Source organism: Prionailurus viverrinus, chromosome E1 (assembly GCF_022837055.1).
Source record: "Prionailurus viverrinus isolate Anna chromosome E1, UM_Priviv_1.0, whole genome shotgun sequence".
Taxonomy (NCBI): domain Eukaryota; kingdom Metazoa; phylum Chordata; class Mammalia; order Carnivora; family Felidae; genus Prionailurus; species Prionailurus viverrinus.
The window spans coordinates 14,465,377-14,489,690 of record NC_062574.1 but is presented as its reverse complement, the minus strand read 5'-3'; the positions used below and the strand labels follow the sequence as shown (position 1 = coordinate 14,489,690).

Genomic DNA, 24,314 nt, shown 5'->3' with positions numbered 1-24,314 from the left:
ATCTCCTCACTCTTAATTCGTTTTCAACGCCTCCCACATTTCACATCTTCTTGGTAATTAGGCACCAGTCCATGTTGTTGTGTGTGGTTTGGGCTCCCTGCTTTTCTAGTCTTACAGACTACTATACTTCTTTTTTCCCCCAATAGAAGTTACTTCTGTCTCTGCCTTCCAGAATAAATATGGGGCTCAATTCTTTTACCTCTAGGTCTGCACAAGAAGAATACTCATCAAGGGGGCTGGACTGCCTGTAATTTACATATATTTTCCTTATGCGAACACGACTGTAACTCATTTTTTATGAAGGTGAAACTAGACTGGACTTATCTTTTTGCCAACAGAATGTGTTACATGCAAAAATGGAAGAGGTCCTGAAAAATAATCTGGACCACAACAAACCACCTCTGACAAATGAGGTAATCTATTCTTTTTCAAAGGCTTCCCGAGAAGAAAATTCCCAAACATCTTCTCTCTGTGAAATTGTCTTACACCTAAACCAAGTCTCTTCAGCTGTAACATAAGCCTATTTTCTCTTGCTGTCATCCCACAGGAATCAAAACTATCTGGTTATGACTCTTTTATATTTAAATACAGTTAGGGTACCCCACACCTGTCTCTAGACCTTTTTTTTACCTTAATTTTTTTAAGATTTTATTTTATTTTATTTTTTTTTTTTTTAAATTTTTTTTTCAATGTTTATTTATTTTTGGGACAGAGAGAGACAGAGCATGAACGGGGGAGGGGCAGAGAGAGGGAGACACAGAATCGGAATCAGGCTCCAGGCTCTGAGCCATCAGCCCAGAGCCTGACGTGGGGCTCGAACTCACAGACCGCGAGATAGTGACCTGGCTGAAGTCGGACGCTTAACCGACTGCGCCACCCAGGCGCCCCTAAGATTTTATTTTTAAGCAATCTCTCCTCCTACTATGGGGCTCGAACCCACAACCCTGAGATCAAGAGTCACATGCTCCACTGACTGAGCCAGCCAGGCACCCCTTACCTTAATTTTCTTAAGATTAATTTCTCCTCTCAGAAATTATTTTCTAGCTTTTAAATCATTATTGTGGTTCTTTCCCTGACATCCTCCAAAATATCTATGAGAATTTTTAAAGACAACAAAAGTAAAGTTCTACCTAATACTTAAACCTGACAAAAATATATCCTAAATATTTCTACGTTCTGGACCAAGATTTATAACTTCTTTAGCCAAAATCTCTAACAGAACAGTGGTTCCCAACCAGGAGCAATTTTTTTCCCCGGAGGGAACATGTGGCATTGTCTGGCGACATTTATAAGTATCATGACTGGTGAGAAGAGGAAGGGACACTATTGGCATGGAGTGGGTAGAAGTCTGGGATGCTGTTAAACCATCATAAGATGTGCATCGTAACGATGCACAGGACAGCCTCCAACAACAGAGAATTCTAAGGCTCAAAATATCAACGGTATGAAGGTTGAAAAATACTGACTTGGAACAACACGATACATGAACATTTAAAGAAAAAACACAGGAAAATGAGAGAAGGAGAGAGATATGGAGTGGAAAGGTAGTAAGGGAAAGAAAGATTTTTAAAATGATAACTAAAAAAGATAACAAAGAGATAAGGAACCATAGTTCCGATTTTAGGTGCAGCATAACAGTATTTCCTGCTATGATGGGTTAATTTTATGAAACGATATTGGTATCATCTTGCCTACCTTGTAACTGTAGCTTTACATGACTCACTGGTGATTGGACTGGGTCTACTATTACCTCCTAGAACACTAGGAACCTTCTCTCTAGTCTTTCACAACCTATCCATTTCTTGTAAACATTTACTCATTCATTCAGTAAATATGTGCTGTAGGTACCGTATGCCAGGCACTAGGGATACAACAGTGTTGAGTAAAAACTGCCAGAGTAGAGCTTACAAGGTGGGGGGGAGGGGGGGGGAGGAGCTACTGACACACCTGATTTCCTTTTCACGAGTGAATTACTTCACACTTAGTTCTCCTACTAGAGATGCATCTATTAGCACTGCTCTAGGTTTCCCAAGTGATTTCAAAATCAAGAGTACCCCCTGTGCTGGCCATCACTGTCACTCTTGCCCAGGTTGATGACAAATGAGTATGTAATAAGCACACTTTCTAGTTCACCATCCATGGAATAGTGTTTCTTAAAACGGGACAAAGCCTTTCAGCTTCTCCCAGGAGGAAAATGTTCTAGAGCATCATAGATAAACTTAGAAGGTTATGGCAGAAAGTGAGAGGGAAATACTAACAACAACCTGGGGGATCCATAATCCAAAAGATACCACCTCAAAGGGTAGCTCCTAATAAAACCTCCAATTCAGAAAATACTAAAACGCAGTAGAAGACTGATCAGAGAGCACTGCCACTTATTCCTCTCCTCGACTACAAGGGCCCTCAGCACACCTCAATTCTGGTATGCAGGCATACATAAGACTTTAGGATCCCTAGTTTTATACAGCAAGGAAAAACTCTGATCCACCAAAGGAATACTCAAAACCTAATCTCTTTCCAGGGACTTAATGCGTGAAGTAACAGGGGTTTTGCACACACCACTTTCCCTGAGATTTATATGTAAAACCATGGCGGATGGGGAAACCATAGAAAAATCTCGGCATTTACAGGGATCAGCAATATGGGGCAGGAGCCTGAGCAGACAAGAAAGGGGTATGGTTCAGAAGGAAGAGAAAATGTTAGAGGAAAGCAAATGTTACCCTCCTCTTTAAGGGAAAATTAATGGACACTAGTCTCCCTAAGAAGGACCCCTGGGATTGAGTATGACTTCCTTAAGGAGATCACTAGGGGCTGGGCTGAAAGGCAAAGGAAAGAGAAACCAGAGGGACTAGCAGTGGGGGATGGGTGTTTAAAGGGGGCTTTAGTAAAGGTAGAGAAAGAAGAGACAGACGGATGCAGAATAATATTTCCCAAACTTCATGAGCAGAGTGAGTGAAGGGAAGAGAAGGTGGAGCCCTCTAAGAATTCACACCCTGTGCCCTCAGTTACAAACACAGTCTAGTTGCTAACAATATTAAATTCCAAAATGACTTGTAATGTAGGAAAATAAAATAAACATCCTGCACACTTACCCAATCCGGGTAAACAGCTTCCCATGGGCATGGAGAAAACTGAGGATGAACCTTTTGTTCAGCTGCATGGGAAAAAGAGAGAGGAGAAAACAATTAAACTTTCCCCAGTTTCCTGTTACTGAACAGAGTCCCTAGTGACACAATAACCTGGCCAGGGTCTAAGGGGTGGGCACTAGGGATGAGAACCAAATGAACATGCCCAATGTCTCAAACAGACCCAGGGCACATGCCCAACAGCTGCTGATCAGCTGAGCCAACATGACAGCAGGCTCGGTGAGCCGACAGCACCCTCTGCTGGCAGTGGTGCCTCTGTGCAGGGAATGAAGTGATGACTGCAGCTCTCTGAGATCTAGGAGCCAATCTGGCCCCACAATGATGGAAATGAAACAGTGAAAAGGCAGGGGAAATACTCTGATTTTGGTAAGGCCCTAATCTTATTTATAAGCTATTTTTCTACCTACCCAAGAAAGCAGGATTCTTTTGTAACCAAGGATAAGGTAACTAACTAACTCATTTAAAAGCCCAGCTTTTAAAACAAAAATTCAAGTTCTAGGTCTGGAACTGAAAATTCAAGTGTCTACAGGGGCCAGGTACAAAACAGGCTGGTGGGGACAGTAGTGCCCTATGGCCGTTCCAGTCCAGGTCTGCTCTTTGTAGGCCCAGTTTTATAATTTCTTCCCCCCTCCCCGCCTGCCCCCTTTTAAGGAAAAGTTAAAAGCTAGGTTTTTATATGAAACCTTCTGGCTTTTAAATGTTGGCTACTGATGAAAAAAATTTACACATTAGGCAAGTCAAAACATACATTTGCCAGTCCCATCTGGCCCAGGAGGTACCAAATTTATAGTCTTCAGTTCAAGGTTCCAGAAAATCTACTTCTATCAAAACTGAGGAGAAAGATTCCTCTGATCAAACGAAGGAGGTGAGGGAGAGGAACTCAAAGAAAGTGGAGATAATCTGAAAACCAAACCTTGTTGTCACTTTTCCTGGTCTTACAGAACCAAAATGCTTAGGGCCCTGTAGCCAGACAGAAAGAAGGGTCAAGAATCTGATGTCAAGGGGGTGCTCAGGACAAGGAATAGTCCAGCACCCCTGGATACTTCGCCTAACAGGAAAAACTCTTCTGGTTTATCCTCAAATCATGGCAGTTCCATCTACCTCATATGGAAGCTAGATGTGGGAAAAGGAGGATACTCATAGGTCACCAATGACTTCAACACCAAACTCTGCATACAAGGTTTTGTCTTTACAAATATCATATGATTTCACTCATATGTGAAATTTAAGAAACAAAATAGATGAACATAGGGGAAGGGAAGCAAAAATAAGATGAGAACCAAGAGGGAGGCAAACCATAAGAGAATCTTCTTAAAAAAAAAAACAAAAAACGCTTATTCATTATTGAGAGAGAGAGAGCATGAGCAGGGGAGGGGCAGAGAGAGGGGGAGACACAGAATCTGAAGCAGGCTCCAGGCTCCTAGCTGTCAGCACAGAGCCCGACGTGGGGCTAGAACCCATGAACCACGAGATCATGACCTCAGCCGAAGTTGGATGCCCAACCGACTGAGCCACCCAGGCACCCCCATAAGAGACTCCTAAATACAGAGAACTAACTGAGGGTTGCTGGAAGGGAGATAAGTGGGGGGATGGGCTGAATGGGTAATGGGCACTAAGAGGGGCACTTGTTGGGATGAGCACTGGATGTTATATGGAAGTGATGAATCACTAAATTCTATTCCTGAAAATAAAATAAAATAAAATAAAATAAAATAAAATAAAATAAAATAAAATAAAATAAAATAAAAAATAAAATATAAAATAATAAAATAAAATACTGTTAAAAAAACAAGGCCTTGTCTTTATTTTTGCTTAAACAAAGTATATTTAATCAGCAATACTAGACCAAACACTGATTAATATAGTTAAAAAGCTCAAGATACTTCATAAATAGTAACCTATCTCTATAGTGAGGTGAGTCAGGGCCAGGGACACTGGGTACCATGAAATGAAGGGAAACTGCTAGAAAACAAAGGAAGTGCTATAAAATAAACTGCCAGTGGTTATACCACTGCTAGTGGCAAAACCTGGGCTAGAATGCAAATCTCTAGATCTACAACAAACCTCTGCCATTTACCTGCTGTGGAATCCCAGGCAACTGATCTAACCTCTCTGAGTTTTTCTTTCTACACAATGTAGGTAACAGTACCCATATGTTAACAGAATGGCACATGAGATAAGGCAAGTAAAAGCATGCTCAACATGTTGTAAACTCAGCTTTTAGCTGAACATTCTCTCCCAATGAATGATAAAGCAAGTGGTAAAATGTGAACAACTGAAGAATCTGGGTGACGGATATACAGAGTTCTTTGGATTATTCTTACAACTTTTCTACAGATATAAAATTATTTCAAAATAAAAAGGTAAAGTATGTAAATTCTCTCTATATATTCGAATTTTAACTCAATTATCCCTTTTCCCACAGCTATCAATCATAATCTAGTTAACTCACCCATAACCAGGAAGAATCCTTTATAACTGGTTATATTTATACATACAGCATACTTTGGTAGGCACACAATGAAGTTAATTCCTCTCATTCAAGCCAATTACCATCCCCAAAGCCCCAAGGCAGCTCAGAAATTTAACCAACTTAAGCCAGCAAATGGCAGAATCAGAACTTGAACTCAGGTCTTCTGATTCCAAAAAAAAAGAGGGGGGGGGGCACCTGGGTGGCTCAGTTGGTTAAGCGGCCGACTTCAGCTCAGGTCATGATCTCGCAGTCTGTGAGTTCGAGCCCCACGTCAGGCTCTGTGCTGACAGCTCGGAGCCTGGCGCCTGCTTCGGATTCTGTGTCTCCCTCTCTCTCTAGCCCTTCCCCATTTGTACTCTGACTTTCTCGGTCTTTCAAAAATGAATAAATGTAAAAAAAAAAAAAAATTTTTTTTTTTAAAGTTCTCCTTCCCTTATAATGCAAGTAGCTCAGGAAAAGAATGGATGAGCTTATTCATAAAGGAAGGGATGATAAGGGAGTAAGAGTAACTAAAAGCACTTCAGTTTTACTTTTAAGGTTTCCGATTAGGTAGAAAACTCATACTGTATGACCCATAATACCTCCTAGATTAAAATGAGAGCTCCAAGAGGCTTTGTTAATATTGTGGTTCTATGTAATACTTCCCAAAGACCCTTCACTTAGGATAGTAGATGAAGCCCACTTAAGACCACAATTCATGCTTGCCATTATCATATTTCAACTGTACCTAGTAAAAAGTAGATCTCAATGCATTGTGCTTCAAGTGAGAGTGAAGCGAATCTTAGGGAACTTTTTCAAACTGCACACACATTCTCCCTGAGCTTGGTTAATGAGAACCACTGCTTTATTTTTAGTCTAGAAGTAGCTGTCACCCTAAACACAGTTTCTCTCTATAGTTACCAACAATACTTCAAGTCATAAAAAAGCTAAAAAAGCAGATGTGTTCTAGAGAGAGGTAAGGCATGTTATATTGAGGAAATAGACTTGTTACATGTTGATCAACTGGGCCTAAGCAACACTGCATGTAACAATATGAAGTCAGCTAGTACTCCTGCAAAATTTTTGGGAAACTTAACTGATACTAAGTCCATAGTAGGTAGGAAAGTCTTAGTCTGAACTTCCTCCTTCTCCAACACAGCACCCTGTACTGGTTTCCATTTTGGCAACTTTCTGATTCTGAATACACTCAGGTCTCACTCAGGTACAGAAAGAAATGTTACTCTTTGAACAGTGAGTGTATCTGCTTCCAGGTCTTCCTCACATATTTACATACTGTTCATCAAAAACTAAAAATGCTTCTTGGGTATAGCCCTAAGAGGACGTTAGAATTATTAAAGGGCTCTTTGCTCTTCAGTTCAAGTTCAAAACCAATTCACTATGGACTCCTGAGCCTCTTATAAACCATCGAAAAGCAATGACCAAAGAGGCATTAATGGCGGCAGCCATTAATGGGTAGGTTCCTGGACCCTCACAATGAAGTCTGTCCTGCCATTAACTATGGAATTGTGAGTAAAATAGTTCGGGTTGTTCCTCAACTATAAAATGGAATTTCCACCACTGACACCACCTAACTCAGAGCTGAAAGGATAAAATGAAATAATACAAATTAAAGCATTCTGAGGTGTAAATGTTTTATACAAGCCCCGGCAACTGTCACTCAGAACTGCCTAAGTGCTCTGTGAACTATGGAGCAAGGAAGGAGAAAGGTGCTCAGAAGCAGCAATACAACACAGGAGAGAAGTCTGAAATCTGCCCAATTTCAATTCCTAAATAGTTGCTCCTTCTTCTGAACAGCTGTGTGGAAAACTGAATTTCTGAAAAGTGAATTATTTTAAGAACAGTAAGAGTACTCAGTATTAAAAGAAATTCCAATGTGCATTTTTACAGGGTTGTGGGGAGCATAAATTATCATTCTCTTAAACATCTGGAGCACCTCTATAGATATGCCAAGTATTAACAACAACTTTATTAGGTTTTAAAAAGCGGGGGGCTCTGTCCTCTTAAATAGGAGCCAACATGGGTAGAAACCCAAATTTCAATATTACCTGTCAGTAAATGTCCAGGACTTTCAGAGCATGCAACCAAAGCCCATTTACCGCCTCCCTAAAGCACCGAGATCACAGGGTGCTGGAAAATGTGAGCGCCGAAGTGATGCTGTCCACTTTCATCCCTGTGCTCCTCCTATGCCAGGCACAATCAGGCAGAAACCAACAAGACAGGGTCCCCACTGCCAAGGAACTTGCAGTCCAAGAGCAAAAGATAAACAAATAGCATACCAACTTGCCAATTCCCCATTTATGCTCCAAATTCTAAGACAAGGCCTACCGGCTATGAAGGTATCTGGAAGCACTCTATTTCCCTCCTTGTTACTATACCTCAGCCAGGAAAGTCTGTGGAGGAAGTGAGATCTAGGGAGATGATAAAGAAAGTGAGGAAGGGGGGCCTGGAACACAAGTGTGGAAACCTATCAGTAAGTCAGTAATGCAGTAATCATTTAATAAAGGTAAAAATTATTCATTTAGGACTTTCAGTATTTCTCCTTCCAGGATACATATAAAGAAAGAAGTACAGGCAAGCCAAGTAACATGACTCAAATGCCTCATAGGAAGACAGAGCAAATCAAAATCATGCTCCCATTTCTTACTTGGACCAAAGAGCCACACCAGGGCTGAGGCACAGCAGGGACAGTGATTACTCCTCACCTTTAGTTTCTCCACTCCTGAACCGTTCTGGGCAAAATGACAGCTCAATTAGCTCTAATTAAGCACAAGTTCCATGTAGAGATGTCCTACTTAGACAGCTGGATCTGAGCCATGTGAATTCAAGTGTGAAACGTGCCTCTTAAAACCACCTCTTCCAAGAAATGCACCCCTTGAAACAACGGCTCTCATCCTCACACTGCAGCTTAGTGCCGCCTCAACACGGTCTTACATTAAAGCAATTTACTTGCTATTACTTCATTATCTCTCCTGAAAGCCAGCAGACCGGAGGGAAATTAGGCTAAATGTCAAATCAGGAGTCAGCTCCAGAAAACCCAGCCAACAAACAGAGGGACAGCAGAACTTAGAGTCCCCGCTCAGCTCTCAGGAGGGAGAGTGGCACTAGGCATAAGAAGAAGGAACCCCGCTCTTCCTCGTCGATGAGATGGCGGAGCGGTTTGGTGGCAGCGGCCTCGTGGCAGACGCAGACGCAGACATGCAGACCTTTGTGAAGACCCTGACGGGCAAGACCACCACCCGTGAGGTCGAGCCCAGTGACACCACTGAGAATGTCAGAACCAAAATCCAAAACAAAAGAGGGCATCTCGCGTGACCAACAGCATCTTACTTTTGTGGGCAAACAGCCGGACGATGGCTGCACTCTTTCAGGCTACAATATCCAGAAAGAGTCGAGCCTGCACTTGGTGCTTTGTCTGCGAGGTGGCATCTCCGAGCCTTCCCTCGCCAGCTGGCCCAGAAACACAACTGCAACAAGACAATCTGCCGCGAGAGTTAGGCTCACCTGCACCCCTGCGCTGTCACTGCTGCAAGATGTGCGGCCACACCAACAACCTGAGCTCCAAGAAGGTCAAGTGAAGCCCCTCCACTGGCTCTTCCTTTGTCCCCAGGGAGGCCCCCTGCCTGAGCCCCAAAGCCCTGGGACTGTAATAAAGTTTCCCTTTCATGGAAAAAAAAAGGGGGGGGAAGAAGGAACACTGAGTTTGTGACTATTCTACATTTACTGCTCATTTGTTTATTGGGGAAAGGGATGAGTACAGAATGATATGAACAGAGACCACTAATCTTAGAATTAAAGATCTGGGTTCAAACTCTGGTTGTGCCATTTATTTGCTATATAACTGCTGAGTAGTCAGATCAACTTTCTAAGGCTGTTTCTTCAACTATAAAATGAGAAGGCTGAGTGAGATCAGTGATGGTAATTCTACAACCCTGAGTGTGTGCACATCACAAGAAAAGCTTTTGTTAAAAAACAGATTCCCCAGTCCTACAGAATCAGAATCCTCGGGGAGGGGAGAAGGTCACTGCGAATCAGCATTTTTAAAAGGTCTCCACATAATTCTGAAAGGCAGCCAGACTTACGAACCACTGGGCTAGATCAGGGGTCAGCAAACTACAGCCCGAAGGTCACCAGATAGAATGCCACCTGTTTCTATATGGACCATGAGCTAAGAATGTTTTTTATACTATTTCCATGGTTGAAAAAAATTCAAAAGAATATTTCATGACACATGAAAACTATATGAAATTTAAATTTCAGCATCCACAAATAAAGTTCTATTGAAATACAGCCACACTCACTTGTTTATATCTTGTCTGTGGCTACCCCCCTACAAAGGACAAGGTGAATAGCTTCGGCAGAGAGTGTATGGCCCCAAGACCTATAGTATTTATCATCTGGCCCTTTACAGAAAAAAAGTTTGCTGATCCCTGGGCTAGATCTAGAACACTGCGGTCTCAAAAGTTTTTCTACCTGCACAACACTTGAGAGCTACCACACACATCTACTGGAAACAGTAATGTTTCTCATGGGCTGAGAGGTGAAGAAGGGTACTGAGGAGGAGTGTGGTTTAAGAGAATCTCCACCTCCCAGGATACTCTGATACCTACTTACCTCCTACCACCTCAGGGGAACCACCAACCTACAGTGTTCCTGCCAATTCTAAAAGCCCACAAATGTATGATTCTAACTAAATCTAACCTCTCTTAATTTTGAGTAAGCACCATCCTATTTGATGATAGGACCCCCCCCAAAACAAACAAACAAATAAACAAACAAACAAACCACCAAATGCCCAAAGACTTCTGTTCTCAAAACTTTTGAACTCAAATGCCCCAAAGTCTTCAAAGAAATATAAATGGGGCCCTCCACATTTTCACCTTCAATGCCACTATGGGGCTAAGTGACCAAGTGGAAACAGAATACCCCCAAAGCCAATCAAGTTTTTCTTAGGCCAGAGGGCCCTTGGACACTTCCCAAAACATCCGTAATCGAGGGAAAGTGCCAGATTAAGGTTTATGAATCCATGTGCTGTGGTATGACGATCTGTAACAACCAGCTCAAAAGTGCCACCAGCTTGACATCCCAAGGTATACAGAGAGAGAAAGTTCAGCCAAAGGGCAGCACTGTTGCTCTGACTGGACTACTTTCTGAATGACTCTTCTTTCTGACTCATCTCTCTCAGCGCCTGGGAACTCTCATGCCCATCCACCCGAAAAGTAGGTGAGCTGGGACACCTTGTGTCTGCACTGCGTAAAGTAAGAGAGAAGAGGAAACGGCTGAATCTCCCACTCAGTGATCAGGTGGGCAACGAGAAAAACAGTTCACTAAAGGCACATACGCAAGCTCAAACCCATCTTAGAAATTAATAGGCCAACAGAGTGTGAGAGTGGTAAGGTCATCTATTCATTCGACAAAAACTTACTTGCCACCTTCTGTGAACATGACACTGCCCAAACTATGAACAAAGGCAGACATGATCCCTGCTCTGCCCAAACTATGAACAAAGGCAGGGATGATCCCTGCTCTGTGGGTGACACAATTATAAAGTACCATGATTAGGGATGTACAGGATGCTCTGTACCTCCACAGCAGGAGCATTAGAGACCTCAGAGGAAGAGATCCTTGAGTTGAAACCTGATGGCTGAGTAAACAGTTTTGGAGCAGGTAGGGTATCTTGTCTATGTGACATAAGCAAATGGAACAGCATGTATGCTGGTCCCAAGAGTGGTATGTGGTAGAGTGGCATGGCCAGGTGGGTGATTTTCCAAGAATGAGGCTGGAGATACAGGCTGAACCAAACTATACAAGTTGTACTCCTTATTAAACAGCCTGATCTTAATCAAGCTACTGAAAAGTGTTGAGCAGGGAAGCGACATGAACAAACCTCCATTTTTGAAAAGACATTCTGGCTACGGTTTAGAAATTTTAGTTTTCTAAGGGGTAAGTGGCCAGGGTCAAATGTGCAGCGGCCAGGAGAACCCTTAAGAAGCTGCTGCAATCACTCCTCAATGGTAAGGGAGATGGAAAAGAAAGGGAAGGTAAAGGAAGTAGTCATTCCACACTCATCGACAATCATGATCCCATCCCTAAGTCCCAGGGGTTCTAGTTCTAAAGAACTCAATCTATAGAGACCAGCAGTGGCCCAGAACCAAGTATGAGTCTTTAGAAAAAGTCCCAAACTAAATGAAACACCGATTTCACTTTTAGAGATAATTTGGATATTTTTATTTCCTTTCAATATTTTTAAATGGCCTAGCATGGTATTTGGTACCTTATTACATATTCAGTAAGTGGTTGCTGAATGAAGAACATATAAAACACAGAGATTTAATAGTGATTAAATAGGTTATCCAGGTACTACATATAAAAAACTCTCAAGAAAAACAGTGCGGTACTAATATTAATGCTGTAGGGAAATAACATGTTCATCACTATTTATAAGAATTTAAATCTATTTCTTTTTGGAGGATAATATGACAAAACCCAAACAAAAGTAGTCAAAGAAAATCAGAGTTCTATCAGAAATTAAGGAATATGATCCTGAGTAACAGCAGTTCCATCTGCTACATTCCAGCCCAAGAGACGGGACAAAAAGAGACCACAGTTAACATCAGAATAAAAGTCAAAGTTCAGGGCACCCAGCTGGCTCAGTTGGTGGAGCACATGACTCTTGATTTCAGGGTTGTAAGTTCAAGTCCCACATTTGGTGGGTGTAGAGATTACTTAAAAATAAAATCCTGGGGCGCTTGGGTGGCTCAGTCACTTAAGCACCCAAGTCTTGGTTTTGACTCATGATCTCATGGTTTGTGAGTTCGAGCCCTGCATCGGGCTCTGTGCTGACCTGTGTGCAGCACAGAGTGCAGTGCAGAGCCTGCTTGGGATTCTCTCTCTCTCCCCCCCTCTCTCTGCCCCTCCCCTGCTTGCTCCCCCCCTCAAAATAAATAAACTTAAAAAAATTTTTTTAATAAAAATAAAAAATAAAATCTGAACACACAAAAAAAGCCATAGTCCTTACAGTCTCCTATAAAAGGCCTATATAATACTTACTCTCCACTCCTGTTGCCTCCTATCTCTTGAATGTGCCAAGCATGCTTCCAGTTGTGTCCCTAGTCCAAGGGTTCCTAAACTTTATAGCATAATGGAATGGCGTGCAAATCTTTTAAAAATACAGATGCCTGGCCTCCATCCCCAGACACTGATTTAATTCCCACAGTGACACCTTGGGGTGTGACCTGAGCATTGGGATTTTTAAAAACTCTCCAGGTGATTATACTGTGCAGTAAAGTTTGAGCAGCACTGCTCAAGCTTATCCTGTTTTTATAGTACTTATCACCAATTTACACACACACACACACACACACACACACACACACACACACACACACACCATGACAGTGAGGATTCTGTGTACTTGGTTCACAACAGTGGGCTTAAAAAAGGTAATCAATAAATATACTTGGTGAATAAATAGCCTTTCTAGTCTGGCCTTTGGCTGTTCCTCCCGCCTCTACCCTTGCTGATACGGCCTACCTTTCAGCAACAAAGAATTATTCGTGGTCCCCAAAACTCACCATGTTCCTTCTGTCTACCCCAATCTCTATCTAAACCCTTCTCATGTACTCCTTTCTATATCTAGTACAGTCCTACTTTTCCTTGCTCTGCCTGTCCTCTACCTCCAGGCTGAACCTTACACCTTATCCTGCAGCCTCAGAGAGTATTTCATTCGCCACAGTACATCTTACATACATCCGTGTCTGTCTTTAGACCAGCTCTGTCCATAGAACTTCCTGTCCAGGATGACAGATATGTTCCTTATCTTCACAGACCAATACAGCGGCCACTAGCCACATATGGGTAATAAGTATCTGAAAGGTGGCTAGTGTGACTAAGAAACTAAATAGCCAGTATGGCTACTACCGTAATGGTCAGCACAGCTCTAGACCATGACATCCTTTAGTTCATGATTCACTTCTATAACCCAGGACACAGAAATTATCAATAGTGATGGAGAGGTAAATAGAGAGATGGATGGACGTGAGAGAGTTGGTTCTAAAGATCATAACACTCATACTTTTACAATTGCTGGCTTGTCATGTAATGGGAGCAAAAGACATACTTTGAAGCATAAATAAGGCTCAGCCAATGAGAACAAAGAATTGAAAGAACCTATCCAGTATTCTACCCAGCTTATAACCCACACGATGGGGGGCAAGGGTGGGGTGGGGGGAGTGTGGCCTAACACCTAATTGGACTGTACCTTTCAGAAGCTCAGGGACAGTCCCCAACTGAGGACAGGTTGAATTTACACTCTGTGCTTTAGGAGTTAAAAGTATCCCAAGCTACTCAAACACAATTTAGACAGTAAGAACTCAAGTTTTCTAACTGAACAAAACAAGTGTGACACACCCAAGCACCTTAACAATAATAATCCAAACTTCTACAGCACCTTCTATACGTATGGCACTATTCTAAGCACCTTGTCTATTAATGTATTTAACCTTACAACAATGCTGTGAGTTTAGTAATACTATAAATTCTATATTACGGATGAGAAAATAGAGCACAGAGAGGTTATGTGACTTGCCCAAAGTTAACCCAGGCAGTCTGACTCCAGACTCTGAGCTCTTCCATCTTTCACCTTTAAAACAGGCAACCTTTTTTCTGTCTTTTTTTAAAGTTTATTTATTTTCAGGGAGAGCATGAGTGGGGAAGGGGCAGAGAGAGAGATAGGGAGACAGAGAGAATCGCAAGCAGACTCCACACTGTCCGCATGGAGCCTGATGCAGGACTCAAACCCACGAACAGTGAGATCATGACCAGAGCCGAAGTCGGACGCCTGACCATCTGAGCCACCCAGGCGCCTCAAAGAAAGCAACCTTTTGGGCAGAAACAAGACAGACACCAAGGATGTTTATAAAGGCCAAAAGCCAAAGCAACCCCAAACAAAAACCCACCAATGGTTCCAGCTATCACTCACTGAGACCACTAGTTCAAAGTCTTACAGATTAAGGGAAATAGATACTTCCAATCCAGATCCTATCCTGCAAGTCAGTGGAAGCCCTTAACAAACGCACCCCAGGATAACGCCAGCCAGAAGAGAGAAAACAGAAAAGTAGGTAAGAGCTTGCTTTCCATAACAGTAAAACAGCAGTAATAAAACTAGTAAAACAAAAACCCTAACATTTTCTCTAGACAGATCCACAATCTGCCTGGGTTAATAGAGAAATAGTTCTTCAAGAGTCAAAGAACGTATGTACATTCACACACCATCATCAAGGGACGGTGCATAATCCAGAAAAAATATCTGAAAACATACTCTCCTGCCCACCCACCTACCACAATACAGGAAAACCCCCGAATCTCTCAGGAAAGGGAGGAGCACGAACTAATCTAAGAACCCAAAGGAGAACAAAGCTTCAGTTTAAGAAAGATGTGGTCACAAAGAAGGTTTCACAAACCACTCTGCTGTGGGTACCAAAAAGCAAATAATCAGCACACAGGGAGCTCTGGCAACCTCATGCAAGCTTCAGATTTAAGCAGGGCACCAAATAAGGGAAGGATTCTGGTGCGTCAACTCGTAGGAAAAGTGTTTCAAGTTAAAAATGGTTATTCAGGTTTGGATGCAAACTTCTGTATCTGTTCTTTATCAACAGAGGCACCTCTACCTCACTGTCAGCTAGCAGCAAAAAGAGAAGAAAACTGGGTTTGTCTAGCTAGCAAAAAGAGAATGAAAATGGGTTACACTCAGACAACGTGACCTGGTACAGCCTGGCACTTACCTGGACGCCAAAGACAAGGCTATAAACATGGCAGCACGGGACTTCTGGGGCGCCACATCCCAGCTGGATCCAAGCGTCTCCAGAAGCAGGCAGGCCATGATGTCACTACCCCCCCCCCCCGCCCCCCCAACAGCCAGATAGTTCGACATTAAGGCCAAACCACAGCACTTTTGGTGAGAGACTCAGTTTCACTGTGACTGGAGGCAAGGCCTGCTTCCATCTGGTTTTTTGTCAGTCATGTCTCTTTTGGACTTGTTCCCAAGACCTAAAATATCTAGCTCAAACGATAGGGCAAACACCTTCAAAATCTCTGATCTTTACTCCAATTCTCCTTTCCTCTCAAAAAAAAAAAACAAAAAACAAAACAACAACAAAAAAACATTCTTATGCATACCAGAAAGCATTAGCAAGGGAAAACATAAGCATTAACTTCTTCCTCACTTATTTACAATGCTCTATCCCTGTCACTATTCCTGCTAAATGTATGGGGAAAATCTGAGTTTAGAGTTAAAAAGGAAGAAAAGAACAAAAGTGACATGAGTCAAAAAGCAATTACTCTGCTGGTTACAAAAGTATATGCTTAGTTTGTGACAATTTATCAAACTGTATGGCTTTTTTTTTTTTTTAATGTTTATTTATTTTTGAGGGAGAGAGAGCACAAGTGGGAGAGGGGCAGAGAAAGAAGGAGACACAGAATCTGAAGCAGGCTCCAGCACCAAGCCCGATGTGGGGCTCAAACTCACAAACTGTGAGATTGTGACCTGAGCTGAAGTTGACACTTGACCGACTAAACCACCCAGGTGCCCCAAATGTATGGCTTTGATATGTACACTTTTCTGTATGTATATTATAATGAGATTTTTTAAAAATCACTGCAACTTTTTCTGCTGTTCCACAAAAAGCCTTTATTCCATAGCCAATACCCTTTGCCCCAAAAGTCCTAACCCCCACACCAAGATTCTAACTCTGAGGTGGCAGAAATGAAGGTGACTGTGCTAAAAGTTTGGGGCTCCATCTAAGTGCAGAAAGCTACACTGGTGTTAAAGACCAGATCAGCTGATGGCGTAGATATGTTTGTTTTACAGATGTAGAAACAAAGAAAGAGATTAAAAAATGTGTTCTCAGAAATAAAAAAACAATTTAGGAATGTATCCAGAAGATGTAACTCCTAGTCTCCATTAGCCACAAGGGACAGCTTACTGGGGATGCCAAGGGCATGCATCTATTAGTACCTTAATCAACCAAAGTGACCAATATGTCACTTTGAAGTATTTTAAAAGCCATACTGTTTTACAGATCTGTCCAGAAGTCTAAAGGAAAATCTGCCAAAAAAAAAATTCCTCAGAGAGAATGTCAACCGACTTACACATAGTTTGCTTTACAAATTAGGACCTAGTATCTCAGACATTTGTGGCACAATTCAGCTCAAAATCTCATTAGACAAAGTTGCAGCATCCTTACCAAGAAACACCCCAGAAAAATGCAAATCCATAGACGGTATCATCCCAACTCCTCATTCCCACATGTTCAGCAGTTGCAGTCCTACTGTGCATGTGCAGGGCAAGAACAGAACTTTTATTGCCAATGGTTACCACATAAAGCATAACTTATTCCTAAGCCAAACCGGCGCTGGCTCAGAAAGCTTCCCAGAATGATGGAAGGCATGACTTTAGGATGACTCAACTTTTGCTAATGCATAAAATAAAGCAGAGAAGAACTATCTGAAGGATCCACTTCTAAGCTTCAGCCAAATCAAAAGCCCAACATATCTACTTTGTGATGAATCTTCAGCTCCAGCTGACTGATTAAACAACATCAATGTGGACGTCTGTACTGTGGCCTAAGATATTCTAATTACAGACTCTTGGCTAGGAATCCCAGAAGCAACCACTTAGTTTCCAACCATACCACATTTTTATCTATGTTGTTGCTTCTGCCAGAAAAGTTGGCTACTCACATCTACCTAAAGAACTTCTTTTATCCTTCAAAATTAAGGACAGATCACCCTTCTAGGTAGCTTTCCTTGTTCATCATCAGTTAATGTTTTTCTCCTCTGTGTTACTTACCCCTGTACAATGTACACATTTCTATTTTGTAACACTTTATTACAAGTATTTATTTACATATCCATTTTTCCTACTAGACTGTATCTTTGAAGGAAAGATCAATATCATTTACCTTTCTGTGTGCAGTGCCTAGAATAATAACTAACATACAAAGGTACTCACTAAATATTTATGGAAAGGACTTGAATGGGGATAGTAAAAACCTTGAGCCCCTGAGAAATGACTAGCTGACCTGAGAAAGAGGTTTTACAACTGAATAATCAAGAGAAAAAGAAAAAAATGTGCATATAAAACTGTAAAGCCCGTTATTTAAGGCAACATACAAAGGTATATACTGAACTGCAGCATAAAATAAATTGAAAACAAGAAAGAGAAATGAAAGAGAAAAAGATCAGAGGTCACTAGTAGTAAGGACATGACACAAGATGCATGCCAGAAAGTCCTTCACATTTACTAAAGGAAGTTACAAGTTTAGTGCTAACCTCTGAAACAATTAAGACAGAATCATTCTTAAAAACAAATTCATAAATGTGCATGAATTTAAATTAAAAAAAAAAAAAAAAAGCCCACACAGCACAACTATCTCTGACACTAAAAGCAGAAATTTCTCCCATGGGTTTCCAGAAAGAAGATACCACGTGATGCAAATGGCAATGATTCCCTAGACCTCCGTATTATTATTTGTCTTAATATAGGCTGCTGACCTTACACCAAAGTACAATTCAGTCAAAGCAATGCTACTAGAGACCAGTACGTCACCTAGGTACACACTTCTCAGATGGTTCTAGGCATGAATGACATGGCAAGAACAAAAGTAGGAGATGCCTGGTGATTTCCATCAGAGATAATAAAGTTTTGGATCAGTGGACAGAGGGAAGACAACCAGAAATATCACTGAAGCCCTCAAAAATAAAAATGTGTGGCAGATACATTTTATAGAGACCGAAGCATTAGAAAGAGTCTCCATGGTATCTTAAGTTCCTTCTGGTCTAATGTCTATATAGTAATACTTGGAAAAATAAAACTGAGCAGCAACTTCAATATTAAATATTTATGAGTAACGTGAATGGCTTCCAAGAGGGGGAAAAACCTGGAGTTTCCCCCTGAAGCCCAACAAATAGTCTGCCGACTGGGAGAAGATCGCCAGCCAAGAAAACAACTTTTTCATATTCTCTATCTCAGCCCAAACATCACATCCAAGACAGTGAAAGCAGAGTAGACAGATGAATCTCTGGAACCTTTAAGAGTAGAGAGGGATTACAGAATGATAGAACTGCAGATACATCTCCCCAAGAGTATGGTCAGAAATAAAAAACAGTACAGGAAATTGGTGAGAAAGGCAACAGGGGGAAAACAAAAAGGTCACTGCAATCTCTTACCCCAACCAACAGCCAGTATGTTACTATATAAAGTGAGCTGCTCCCACAGTAACATCAAATCACTACTCTATTCCTTCCTCAAGCAGCTGCAGAGTGACAAGGATCCTGTGTAAGGGTCTCATTCTTATTTGGAAGGCTCTTCACAGACTAGGAGCTGGATCCTAAGGGACGATTTATAGTACACCCTCACATACATTCCAGTTGGCTAGAACTCAGCAGCTGATTGCTCCCTTGTCTAACTTGGTAAAGAGCCAAAGGAGGACTTTTCTCAGTCAACTCTCCCAGGCTGGAAAATTCTCCAACCCCAGAGTTCTGGCTTAAGTCTGCATATCAGGTTATTCACAAGATGCCAAAACTACGTCCTTACATTGGCTCTGAACAAGTCTCTCAAGTACACCATACAGATTCCCACAGATCTCATAGCGATCTGGACATGAAGGCCAAAGATGGCTACTCTTCCTCTCACACAGAGAGCAACATGCTTCTGAAAGCACGGGCAACATCAAAACAAAGCTTTCATAAACTATATATGAATCTCAACAATCCTTTTAAGGGTGAACATGCAACATACTCATTAAATGGCCTCCTTAAAACCTCTTTATTATACCCTACTGAGAACTCTCCCCATTCCACCAGTTACTCACATTCCCTCTCACCCTATGGTTGGTCCTTATGCCATGAACAGCCAAATCCCAAATCTGTTTCTCTGACTGAGAGGAAATGAAAGAGGAGGAAACCTTAACAAGGTGTTTTTGGTGTCACCAAGCTCCTGTATTGGTGATTCCCAACCAAAACGGTACCACTCCTTCCAGGGAGTGCCTGGAAATGTGTGGGGGCCACCACTGGCATCTGGTGGGCAGGCCCAGGAATGCTAAACATCCTGCAGTGACAGTCCCACAAAACGAAGAACTGTCCCCCAAAAAGGCAGTAACACCCTTATTAACAATCAGTGTCCTAAATGAAGGGCCGCCACTGTATTAACTGCCTTCGCCCTTCCCAGCTTCTAGAGCAGTGGTGGGCAAGTATTTTCTGTAAAGGGCCAGACAGTAAATAGTTTAGGCCTTGTGGGCCACATACATCTCTGTCACATGCTGTCTCCTTTTTAAACAAGTCCTTACATAAGAATGCTATAAACCACTCTTGGCGTGCAGGCCACTGGCAGTCTTTTATCTACCCCTGTTCCAGTGTGTTACCTGACTCATCACAGTCTGTTCACACTGAGACATGCTGATTAAAATAAAATGCAATGAAGTGTGTTGTAAACAACTTTAATAACGTGTACTACAATTTTAACGAATGTAAAGAGAGCTTCAGAATTGAGCCTTAAAACCTAAAAATAGGACCATTATTCACTTCTAATTAATCAAACAGTTCCCCCCCATCCTCTCCTCCTCTGCTGTGCAAGTCTTCTCCTGAATGTTTATTTTCAAACACGTTTCTCAAAGAGCCCCGGTCCTGCCTTTCCCCCTCTCCTCAGGATGCGTTACTTCCTATTCAGTACGTGTGCCACTCAGTAAGTCTCTTTAAAATTACTACTATTAACATTTTCTGAAATGTCTAAACCAAACCAAAGCCTGGAAATTCTGACTGGTATCTGGGTCCTGACTTTCCGGATGGTAGCTAAAGGTCACGTGGGGTGGAAAGTGGCCTGTGGGTAACACAGAATACACACATGCACGCGAACAGGATATGTTGGTAATCCGGTTTCCTGAGACCTGGTGAGTTGTGAGAGTTCTCATCAACACTGGTGGGGAAGATGAAAAGCCCTAAGCTCGGAAATACTGGATTGCAACAAAATGTCCATTCTTAGAATTAGATTTCTGGCTAAAGCAGAATGGGCAGGTAACACCTCTTTTTCCCCACGTTCTACTTCTCTAAAAATACAAACAAAACAAACACAAAAAAGAAATGAAGTCAGTATCTGACAAGGTTTCTTCAGTGTGGAAGCTGGTGTTTGCAGCATGGCTTATGTCACGTCTCAAGCCCAGAAAGATGAAGAGTGTGGTTTTGGTGTTTAACCAGCCTCAACTGCACCCTGGCACTCTGTTTCTTCCCCCAGAGAACTTTGCTCTGTTAGAGGAAAGAAACCAACCTCACATCTTGAAACGAAACGGCTAGGATAAAAATAAAGCCCTGAAGTGGTTTGGTGACCGAGGTCATACAGGGCGTTAAGGGTTTGTAGGTAGGGCCAATGTACTTTGAGAAACTTCCACTCACTGCCAACCACAAAGAGACAAAGAAAGACAGCAGTCCGAGAGTCCAGCAGTGGTCCAGGCTCCAGTCCCTGCCTGCTAGGGGCTGCATCTCAAAGAACACTTCACATTATCAGTATCTGAAAAACCCAGTCCTGGTTCCACCTCTGAAGTACCGTCACCAAGTTCTGTTCCTCATGGCCTAAGAAAAAGAGAGCCAACCTGTAGCCCCTTCCTAAAAGAAAAAGGCCTCAGGAACGCCTGTCATCCTACGTGGCCAAACAGCTTCCAGGGTGGAGGAATACACTGCACACTACTTTGCAAAAGTAAACAGCTACCTGAATGACGTGATGTTAATGGAACCCCCAAAGCAACCCTGCATAACTGTATACTACCCCCCCCTACTGATAGGACATCTTTGTATTTGTAAGGCCAAAAAGCTAAGCAAACTTTGATAAATACAGGGTAATGAAATAATTGAGTTACCAGACAGAAAACATTTGCCTATTAGCACAGAGCCTCAATGCTTCTCTCACTGTAGATTAAATCAGTGCTTATGCCATCCAGGGAAAATCAGGGCAAAAGCTTTTTCGTGGCACTAGTTCTGGAAGTGCCAACCTAAAGGCTCACAATACTACTCTAAGAATTAAAACACTCCAATACGAGACCAGACATCTTGCCTAAGAAAGCAGGCCTTCTAAAACCGAGCTCTGAACTACAGCCATGTTCAGGGGCAGCGGGGGTGAGGGGAAGGTGGAGCTATTAGATGTGTGCCACCCACACACCACAGCTTTCTTTTCGCCACAGCAGTGGCAGTGGTGGTGGCAGCAGCAGCAGCTCAGGTGCACAAACTATGCAAAGGGGCACTGAAAAGCAAGACAAATGGTCTGAAGAAAATGCCACCTGCAAAACATGGTTAAAAAAAAAAAATTAAGAAAGCCTTCAAACAACTGTAACGAGTTGAGCATGTGAAAGCTCGCGCTCCGGACCACCTGACCCGGGTTTCTCACAGTGAAGCTGTGCTCCTTTGCGGGCCAGTGTTTACTTTGCTGGACACTTGATTCAATGCAGGAAAAAAAATATACACATGTACTACCCAGCCTCGTAGAGCCATGCATTCAGACGAAAGAAAATCATCATTCTCAACTTATGAAAGCACCTCTAAGGAAAAAAAAAAAAACTAAACTAAACTAAAAACGTGGAAACATGGACACATGAGATTCGGGCAGGGGCAGCAGGCAAAGTGTCAGGCCAAAACTATGATTTCCAAGCCTAGAGAAACGAGGTTCTCACTCTGCCAGAGATCTCAGATCAATGAAAAAGCCTGGGGTTAGGGAAAATTACATGAGACAAGAAAAGTTTATTTTTAATCAACCAGTTTGATGGGTGGCATTCAGACTCTACTAGAACACAGCCTGAAGCTTGTCAGTTCACACACTGAGGAAGAATAACTTCTTGCTTTTCACCAAGTTTGGCTGCAACAGGATGTTGAGGAAAGAACTGTCCCAGAGCTCTGTACATAGGCCTCCATTCCCAGAGGTACAAATTTCATTAGGAAACAGAAGTGATACCTCCAGGTTCCTTAGGCTCACTAGTACTAGACTATACACAAAGAGTAAACCAGCCTGGTGGCAGGGCACATAGCTAACTAGTTTCTGGGTCAACACCAATGACAATATCATGTGAACACAAGCAAAACACTTACGCTCCTCCCTAAAAAAAGAGAAAACAAAACAACACTTATGGTCCAATGATTAAGACATTTCCAAACCGTAATCAAAATCAGGCCTGTCTGGGGGGACTTGCCCGTCCTAAACAGAATCTCTGAGGAACAACTTAAAAACCTAGAATGCAATAACCCACGTTGGTGGCACTCTTAAAGCACTAATCACAAAATCAAATGCCTACAGAGGCAAGGCAAGTGACAAAAGTGGCTGTGTGTAAGTCCAGGAGAGTTGGGGGGTTGGTGGCAAATTGTAGAACACAAGCCCAATTAAAAGGGGGTAGCTGCTACTTGGCTCTGGCAAACTGTTGCCAGATCTTGATTTTTTTTTGTAAATTAGCTGGCAACTGATTGAAATGTTAAAACAAAACAAACAAAACCCCGCCATTTGTCTCACCTGAACCCTCTGATCACTAAAAGTGAGATAAACAGACACTTCCTAATGCAGTGCACAATGAGGCACACAGCTCACCTGTGAACCTGAATCTAACCAAGTTTCTAGAGCTAATTCTCATTTATAGGAATATGGGGGACAGAGGGAAAGGCTGAATGATACCACAAGGAGACAGACAAATTGAGAGTGTGGGAATTCTATAGCACAACTAACCTGCTTCTTTAACAAGCTTATAACATGAAGAACATCTTTCAAAGGGAAGGCAGAATTGTTCTTGATTAAAACAAACTTAGAAGACGAGACAATCAAACATAACATGTAGGTCTTGATTTCAACAAACCAAATCTAAGAAGCCATTTGATAGATAATGTGGAAAATGAAGTTACGGATCAGATACAGAATGCCACAGACAGACATGGCAATGGCACCGTGGTATATTAAAAAAGTCCTTTAAAAACCTTTTTTTTTCTCTTTATTTTAGAAATAGAGAGAGAGAGGAGAGGGGCAGGAGAAGGAGAGAGAGCAAGCTCCACACTCAACGCGGAGCCTGACAATGGGCTTGATCCCACGACCCTGGGATCATGACCTGAGCCAAAATCAAGAGCCAGATGCTCAATCAACTGAGCCACCCAGGTGCCCCCAAAAAAGTCCATTATTTTTTACAAGGTGTGTACATAAGTGAAATATGTAGGGATGCAGTGATGTGACATCTAGGGTTTGTTTTAAAATATTTCAACCGAGGCAGGGGGAGGGGCGGAGCACGCAGGAGGGAAAGCTAAAACAAATGTGGGAAAGTCTTGATAATTGTTGAATACCAGTGACAATATGGGGATTCATTTTATTATTTTGTCTTGTGTGTATTTGAAATTTGTCATCATTAAATAAAACTCTTCACATCAAACAAAACAGGTCTGCATTTAGACAGCCAGTTTGTGAATTATTAAGCTTCACTGTTCACTTTAATTAGAAACAGTAAAAAAGGCAAAAATAAACCTAACAGCTTAAAAGATCATAACAAAAATGTAAGTATGTAATTAAGAACTACCACCAACAATACATGAGAAGTTACCATATGCTACTCATTGTGCTTCACATGCATTATCTCATTTAGTCTATCAGTATCACCGTCTTACAGATGAAGAAACTGCAGCTCATGCCCGAA

General features: G+C 42.0%; 1 protein-coding gene and 1 pseudogene across 4 annotated transcripts in view; one reads left to right on the top strand and one right to left on the bottom strand.

The window, feature by feature from the left end:
* The window catches only part of SMG6 (SMG6 nonsense mediated mRNA decay factor), a 228,090-nt gene that overhangs the window by 176,160 nt on the left and 27,616 nt on the right, over nt 1–24,314 (bottom strand). For all 4 annotated transcript variants that reach the window (XM_047832481.1, XM_047832478.1, XM_047832480.1 and 1 more), the window contains one exon: nt 3,093–3,154. In XM_047832481.1, the coding sequence (XP_047688437.1) occupies nt 3,093–3,154 (62 nt within the window). The remainder of the gene's footprint in view (nt 1–3,092; nt 3,155–24,314) is intronic.
* LOC125151462 (ubiquitin-60S ribosomal protein L40-like) lies at nt 8,815–9,194 on the top strand (annotated as a pseudogene).